The 8597-nt window shown below is 36.7% G+C and overlaps 1 protein-coding gene across 6 annotated transcripts in view; it reads right to left on the bottom strand.

Moving 5' to 3' along the window:
* Positions 1 to 923: 923 nt before the first annotated feature.
* PCGF5 (polycomb group ring finger 5) overlaps positions 924 to 8597 on the bottom strand; it is a 117227-nt gene continuing 109553 nt past the window's right edge. For 5 of the 6 annotated variants that reach the window (XM_060125839.1, XM_060125845.1, XM_060125843.1 and 2 more), the window contains 2 exons: positions 6568 to 6688; positions 924 to 2673 (listed from right to left, as the gene is read on the bottom strand). In XM_060125839.1, the coding sequence (XP_059981822.1) occupies positions 6641 to 6688 (48 nt within the window). In that variant the 3' untranslated portion in view covers positions 924 to 2673; positions 6568 to 6640. Of the gene's footprint in view, positions 2674 to 6499; positions 6689 to 8597 lie in introns of all 6 variants that reach the window. The other variant, XM_060125842.1, reaches the window with a different exon arrangement.

Here is an 8597-nt window from a genome sequence, read left to right as displayed (position 1 = left end):
CCAGCAAAATACGGTCAGCAAATTCCTTGGCCACACAACAAGCAGAGGCTGGCTCTTAAACTCACCTGGGGTGCAGATGCCTCCATAACTTTCTAAACTGGTGAAAAGATCAGAGCTGAGCCTGTGTTGACAAAACACTAAGAACTGGGTAAACTGGCTCCGTTCTCAAGTGCAGGCATGGCAGAGACTGATTAGCAGGAAACGGTTTCCTTTTTTCCTTGGTTGTGTCCTCCAGCCTTCCCTGAGGCCTTCCCCTGTTCTGGCCCCTGACACGGGGTAAAAGTAAAACGGGTAAAACGGGCTACGTTTTGAGCACTTTCCGCGTACAGTCCTCCCAAGTTCCTTCCCATGCTGCAACAGCCTGCGAAGGGTGATGCTGAAAGGTGAAGGGAGTTTTGCTCAGAGGATGCCGCTTTCCTACCTCGCTGAACGCCTGGGGTCTCTAGCCACCTCCATGGTATCACTAACCTAGGACAAAGCTTCAGGCACTGTAACAATGGGGCAGAGATATGAATCATCACAACCTTCTGACTTGAATGTCTGTCTTCAGCCCAACTAGAATTCCCCAGGCAAGTTATTAATAAAACAAAGCTGTTACCTAAGCAGCTGAAGAAAGCAGTCTGTCTTTCAAATCACTTGGGCCTTTCTTTGGTACTCAATTACTTTCAGAAGATGATATGGATTAGATTAATTTAACAGAAAAAATTGTTCTAAAGTGTATGTGGACACACACCTCAAGTGTTATTCGAGGGCCAGTCTGCCATCTTAAAAGTAAACAGTTCAGAAATCTTTAGAAAATGTTTATCGTCTCAAATATTCAACAAACATTCATAAAATTGGCTACCGTAATACTTAATGGAAACTTTTAAATGAAGTTTATGATCTGCAACTACTGATAATGAAGAATGACAGACAGCAGTAAATTATGCAATCAAAATTTTAATAACAAAGATACTATTTTTAACATGGTCAAATATACTTGGCTAAGTCCAGATCTTAAAAAACAAAAGTGTCTAGCCCAACAGTACAACCATACAGCTTTGTACAGAACATTCCATAGATCAACAGAAAATACAGTTGAGCACAAAAATAAAAAATATTTAAAGAGAATCTCTAAGCAGCATTTTATTTCTGCAAAACAGACATATAGTACTGATTAAATATCTACAAGTGCTTTTCCTTTACAAAAATACATATATTCTTAATAGACTAAGTCATTAACAATGACCTGGTAATCTTTCACTTCAATTTGAATGATTTATAAGCTAAATCTTACAACCACAAAAAGGTTTTTATTTGTATTAAGATGTTACCACTTTTGACCAAAAAAAAAAAACTTAAAATATTTTATATTTCAAAGGAAAATTAGCAACATAACTGTACAGTATAGTCTATGATGGTTTTATTTAGTGTGAGGGCTACTCTGTTAAAAACTGGTGCTTGCTGTTGTGCTGCCAGATGCAGGAACGCAGCACAACACTGGTGCTCCCCCCACAAGCTCTTGCCGACCACAGCTTCATAAGGACACTTGGGCCCCCATCCCCACTCAAAAAAATACAGCGAAAGAAAACCAACCCCAAACAACGTTAGGCTGATCCCGTTCCATTTCGAATGTGCAGAACTCCTGCTCTGCTGGACTGATGTGAAGTCCACGGATACATAATCTATTCACTATCTCTGCACTGCCCAGAAATATTTAATCTTCAGTTTGTACTAGATTAGTTTCTTATTCCATGAAGCTCTGAACGATGGAAGAAAACTGGACCCAGTATTTAATATGTTTCACTTGATTCTAGATTTAAAGGTAATTAAAATTAAAAAGCATTTCTGAATGACTCAAGTTTTGAATCCTAGAGAAAGGGGCATAACAAGTATTCGGACACATTCTAATGGGCATTTAAAATAATTTATTTTTGTTTAATTTTGTAACTTTCTGAAAAGGAAGTGCTCGAGCATTTTAATTCTATTTGAAAATATAGTAAGGATAGCAAATAAACACACTACTTGTGAAAACTACATTACATTAGGAAGAGAATCACTTTTAAATTATTTGGGAAAATGCCACTGTTTTAAGAAAAAACTATGAAAACCCTGTAATGTATATTTGAGTACATTTTAATGAACTTTCAATCTGAACTTTTTTCAACAAAATACTATCGAACTAGGTATATCAAGTAAATCCAGAATTAGTTGGTTATTTTGTGCTTTCAAAGGGTTTGAGTTTCTAGTATATTTAATATTTTTCAATTTTTATAAACCAGATCTGGCAGACATGTTATATTCCTTACTGTAGGGATAGGTATATATCTTAAAATAATAGCATTTCATGTTTCTAACCCAGAAAATTAAAGTTATGGCAAACTCACTCATTTTTGTAATTCCCACAACCAATATCTGTATCTCACTGGTATAAAGCACAGCCTGCTGGAAAATTCCTTATGATAAACCAGAGTATATAATGGAGTGCATCCATCTTTATCCGATCCAATGCGGTTTACCAGGTGGCCTGTCAGGAAGACTTCATAATGTGAGCTTTACTTGAGGTGGCCCACAGCATGGGCTCCCCAAAAGATCGGTGTGAGGACAGGGCTTAACCTGGTGTATATGCTCTTCATCTGGGGCTTATCTTGCCGAATTTGGCTGTATGGCTAGATTCTAAAAACAAAGTCATTGCTGAGAAACAAGACAAAGAGTTACTTTAAAAAAAACCACAGGCCTTTAGGAAAATTCTGCTTTTGAATACAGAAAATGCATTTACTTATGTGAATCCAACAGAATGCACTATTTTCTATTACAAGTAAGCATGTCCGCACTTTTACCAAAGTCTGTCTTTAATAAAATTTCTCACATTACTAAGAACCCAGGAACTAAATAAGTATAATTTTAGTCTGTATCGCCTCCATGGAATAAAAAGCTTCTCAAATTAGAATTTAAAATCTCAATTTCAATTTTCTTTTCAAAGTATGTATTTCTCCCACTTTTCATCCAGAGGGAGGCTATTTGTTGTGTTAATCTCTTTTTCACCTTTGAGGATTTCCTAAGATCTGTCAGATGGTGCTGGAAAAACAAGAAACATAGCTGAAAGGAAGTATGTTCTGATTATTGCAAGAAAAACCTGCATTTGATTGATCTTACCATGAAAATTAAGTTTAAAGCCTTTCTTTGGTGATATTTTAGCAATTACTCAAGGTTATTGCCTAATTATATAAAAAGTAACTTGCAGTCTAAAAATTTCCAACCTCCAAACAGTTAAACTGTCTCTCTAACATGGTTACTAACAGTAAAATGTCTTTGGTGATAACTATTTTCTTATGAAAATCTTTCAAAAAGAGATTATTCTAACTTACAAGAGCCTATTTAGATACAAAACCATTGATAAGAGACAGGGACAGAAAACGCAAAATTTATGCAGTAAATCTACAACAGAAACGCACTTTAGCAATGAGGCACTTTCTCTTAAATAGTTCAGTAAAGCTAAACAGTTCACAATGTTATATAACATACTTTTTTCCCCTTAAAGAATCATTTTAAGTTACACATAGTTGAGCAAACTCATTACATTTATAAAATGTGGCATATTAATATGGGACAGATTTTTAATGAATAAAGAAAAATACTTTTCTAAAAGTAGTTAAAAGACATCACCCCAAGGTATCTGGACCTCAGACTGAATGACCTAATACTACCTCATCAGTGAATCTTTTAGTTTATTTGTTTTTATACTTAAAAGTATTCTGTTAATCTGGAGAAAGGGCCATATTTGGATTTTTCTATTAACTAATGTGATTACTTCCGTTAAAGTGATATCTATAAATAAAGCACAGGCCTTCCTTAGATCCAAGGTTCCTTGACCCTTGTACATCTATGATATCTAAAGCAGAGAAAACAGATTACAAAATCCTTTATGGAAGTAAAGTTCTTTCAGTTTGTCCCTTAAGAAACAAGAGATTAAAGAAAAACTTAATTTAGTTTTATTCTCCAATTTTGCAGATTCAGATGATTATTCCTATAGGCTATTTGTATAAGGAGTTTATCTTATTAGCACCCCAAGTTTGTAAAACTAACCACCTGTATATTTTTGCCTGTAAATTTTTCTATACCTCGTTTCTTACAAATTCCACAACCTGACTCGGGATAATTAACTAGGGATTAGTGTATTACTAGACATGAAAGTAGTCCCATACTTAGAAAACCATAGTTGAATATATATGAAGTCTGTGGTTCTAACAGTAATACCACATTATTCAGGACCATCATAAAACGTGTACCTTTCCCCATATAACTGATGCCCTTCTTTATGCAAGGTTTTCACATGTTTTGGCACATATTCCATTGCATTTCAATAAAAGTGTTAATATATTAACATTAAATAAAGGAATTTTATATAAAAGTATTCTCAATTCCATAATTGCTTCCTATATATTTCCTTGGAAAACAGTGACACTACATAAGATGAGGCAACAAGCCAAATTTAATGAGATCATGTATATAAAACTCATTTAAGGCTGCAAGTTTTGTCTGGGGACCCAAAAACATCCAGGTCTCATTGGTGGTTTTTAAAATGCACTCTCAATTTATTTTGAGTTAATTAAAATCAGCTTCCATAAGTAATCACTGACCTAGATGTGACAAGTTTACAAGAAATCTAAAAATTTCTTAGGGATGTCAGGGAACTGCATTTGACAGCGTAGCAAAATAATTTCTGTAGCTGGGGAGTAAATTCAGTTTCTGGTTTAGGGTAACGGTCTGTGCCAACCATTTTTAAAGAGTTAACAAAAATCTGCCTTTTAAATTCTCTTTGTGAGCCCCTCCAAGCACAAACACAGTCTAACAAAGTGAAATTTTAAAAGTATTGCCATAACCTTTTTCACAAGTCAGGCCAAAAACAACAGAAAACTTTAGACTTTTTGACTTCAAACAAAGGTATAAGGAAAAGATAATTATGACGTTTCAGCCTTTTATATTGTGAAATGCATCAAGATTTAGCTGTATTTTGTATGTGTTTCTTGGTCGTACACTGTTTTATTTCTAAGAAGCATTTTGAGATTCAGAAGGCATTACCTTGTGATACATTTTACTGGAAAATGTAGCACATCTACTATGTATACAGTATAAAAACTATGTGTGTAACACACAGATTGTGCTCATGTCAGATTTCTAGAACAAATATTTTTTCCTAACTTTCAAGATTATTTCCTAAGTATTTCAGAGGTTAAATTTGAAACTGAGGAAATAGGCCTAAGTTTCAAAGCAATTAGTAAAACTTAATTTCCAAAGAAGTTTATGAAAAATAATGTAAATGTTAAGAGGTTTAAAATGAAGTTCTTCATATAATTTAAGGTGACAAGACTTTTTTTGACTTGCAGACTCATCTCAAAATGAGTGGAAGACTTAAAAAAAAATGCAAAATCAAGGACATTATCATAGCTCTGACCTTAAAGAACTTATGTATAAAACAATATAATCCCATTTCCCCCTGATTACTACAGGATCTAAAATGAAATATCCTCAAACCATTAATTCTGGTTAGCATATTTATCTATTACACTGCATTTTGTCTATTTTATACGTATGGTTTGGAAATGTGACAGGTTACTAACAGTTTTAATCTACAATTGCTTTGAGATTTTTGAAATCCATAAAATAGCTAATGTTACCTGCTCTAAAAATCCTAATACTTAAATCATCATAACCTTCTGCATGCCACAGTGACACACACCTAAGGCCAACTGAAAAAGGGAAACAATGTACTTCATTAGGTAAGAGCCACAGTATAACAATGCACACGTAAAGTGGGCTACACGACGGCGATGGCGTTTCATGAGGCAGCACCCGCTCGTCATAAGGCATTATGAAGGATTAACCTCACTTACACATTAATTTTGTTAGAAGTAAATGTGACCAGCTGCCAACATTTCAAATGGCTGTGAATCTCACTTCAGCTCTCCAGGAAGTCACATACGTTTTCTGGAGGGTGAACAGGCCCTCCCTGTGCGACTGGTAGACTACACAGACAGATGACTCAAAATGCCTACAATTATATGTGCTCTAATGTAAAGAACAATTGGAATTCTTCCCCAAAGGACTTGCACACTCAAGAGTGAACTATTTTGCACACAAAAAGCTTACTGAGAACAGGACAGTGGCTCAAGGACCACTTTTCTAAACATATTTCCCATACAAAATAATTTCAAGATATAATAATTATTAGTTCCTTGTACAGTACTCTACTTAAACAAGAATTAATCAAATAGTAAGTATGTGAAAACTGCAACACCACAAAGATTGAGCCATATTACTAGTGTAATCAAACATCAGAACAATCTTGGAACAGGCAAGCAGAATATTCAGAAGGCTGGATCGTGGCTGCACACCTAACTGATTTCAACCATGACTTGTATTGTACACTGTGAGACAGCACAGATACCTTATGCAGATGGTTCAGTAGCAGAATGGCACTTGGTTTGCTCTTAATAGAAACAACAAAAATGCAACTGACAATTTAGAGACAGACAATGGCCTTATTCGCATGCTGAAAATCTGGTTGTGTCCCTCCAGTCCACACACCGTTCACCGTGCAGTCTGTCGATGAGTAAACACGTAGTGCAGGATTCATTCAGTGGGATCTAGGCCCCGTGGTCTAACCAAAATCAATTCTTGGTCGATACTGCAATACCATGGGGTATGACTATAAAATAAAAACAGATGATGAATAAGACTGTTGATATAAAAATAATATAGATTATACATAAAAGACTTTAAGAACGTGCAGTTATAGCTTACAGTATTTCCTGGTACTGGTGATTACGACAATTAAGGTTGTAATTATCATTAAGACTATATTTTTAAACGGCTACTATTTTCTAGAATCAGTCAAGTTTTCCATAACTGGCAACAAAGGTGAAGCTGGAAGGCCCGCAGACGTCATACTGCTTGCGTATGTGAATAGTACTAATGTTAATACTTAGGGCGAGGCAGGGCCTGTGTGGAGGATGGAAAGCTCTCACCTGCATTCACCTGTGGGGCTGAACAAGACAAGCCCGCAGGCTGGACTCCGTCAGGGCTGCTGTTTGTGAGAGCCCATTGAGCCACGAATTAACAGAGACCTCCTGCTATGGATCTAGGAAAACTGGGATAGTGTTTACAAATCACACATCTTAACTTTGACACTTCTTTTCAGGATTTAAAACTTAACTGTCATTTAAAGAATGTTGAAACACAAGTAACTAATTGTTAGACGAAACCGCCTCCTTTCAATAGTTGATACTACTAAATATTTTGACTTGACTATTATATAATTGAATGGTTCAGACTGTCCTTCTGTTTTGCTCTATGTAGGGAAGGTATCATACATCAACATACAGCACTAGAGAGGAAACAGCTTCCTGTGGTAAAAGCCACACTGCTACTTCTGTGTCTTTTTTACCCCCTGTTTTGTCATATCACATAGAACTCAAACATCAAAGTCAGAAAGGGTCTGAAGAAACAATGGTTTTCCTTTTCTTAAAGGTGCAGATTCCCCTTTTTAAAATGAAATTACCAGGAGCTACTTTTATGAAAACAAGGAAGGGCTGAGATGGCTACTGACTTGTTTCCCCCCTTGTCTCTGTGTAGGTGAATGCAAAAATCCTGTCTTTCTTTCCTATAGACAAAAGTGGTAGACTGAGATTCCAGAACCCTGAAAATGACTGTTTCTGTAGGTATCATTGCCATGCTACATCCTGGGAAGTCTCTCTCACCATTCAGCTCAGGGTTGGACTGGAGGGTAGGAATGAAAATTCCTACATCTTGCTGTTCCCAGCTTAAGAAGTAAGGTGACGCCCTACAGTTTTCTAAGCACTGGAGTAAAAGTCACAGTCTCTCAGGGTTTCCATGGTCTAAATCTATTGTGGTTAAATTTTGCTTCCTTGTTTTCTTCTTTTGCGGTACGCGGGCCTCTAACTGTCGTGGCCTCTCCCATTGCGCAGCACAGGCTCCAGATGCGCAGGCTCAGCGGCCATGGCTCACAGGCCCAGCCACTCTGCGGCATGTGGGATCTTCCCGGACCGGGGCACGAACCCGGGTCCCCTGAATCGGCAGGTGGACTCTCAACCACTGCACCACCAGGGAAGCCCGCTTCCTTGTTTTTATTTAAACTTTTTTCTGTTTCCTCTGAATCAGAATATCTGTGAGTGGGACACAGAAATCTGTATTTTACAAAACTCCCTGGGTTTTCTGAAGTTCAGGCAGAATTGGAGACTGCTACCTAGACATCGTATTAACCTAACTTGACTACTTCCCATCCTACCTGACCCAACCCAGAGCTTGCCTCTCATTATAATAATCTTTCTAGCTTTGCTTTCCATTCCTGTTGAATCTGCATACTTTCTGCAAATAATTAAGTCACTCGTTCAAAAATCCATTCATCATGCACAGAAGAATCCATCACCAATTCTACTAGGATGTAGGAAGAGAGGGAAGTAAAATGCCTTGGTTGTCAGTGGTTGGGATTTTCTCAGTTTTGGGCTGAAAATGGTTTTCTCTTCTCCTCCAAGTAACCATTGGTATGTGTGTGTGTCCTATGACAACGTGAAGTTTAAGAATTATTGGTGTTACAA

The sequence above is a fragment of the Lagenorhynchus albirostris genome, chromosome 16, assembly GCF_949774975.1.
Source record: "Lagenorhynchus albirostris chromosome 16, mLagAlb1.1, whole genome shotgun sequence".
Classification (NCBI taxonomy): domain Eukaryota; kingdom Metazoa; phylum Chordata; class Mammalia; order Artiodactyla; family Delphinidae; genus Lagenorhynchus; species Lagenorhynchus albirostris.
The sequence above is the reverse complement of the archived record's forward strand: the minus strand, read 5'-3'. Positions and strand labels throughout refer to the sequence as shown.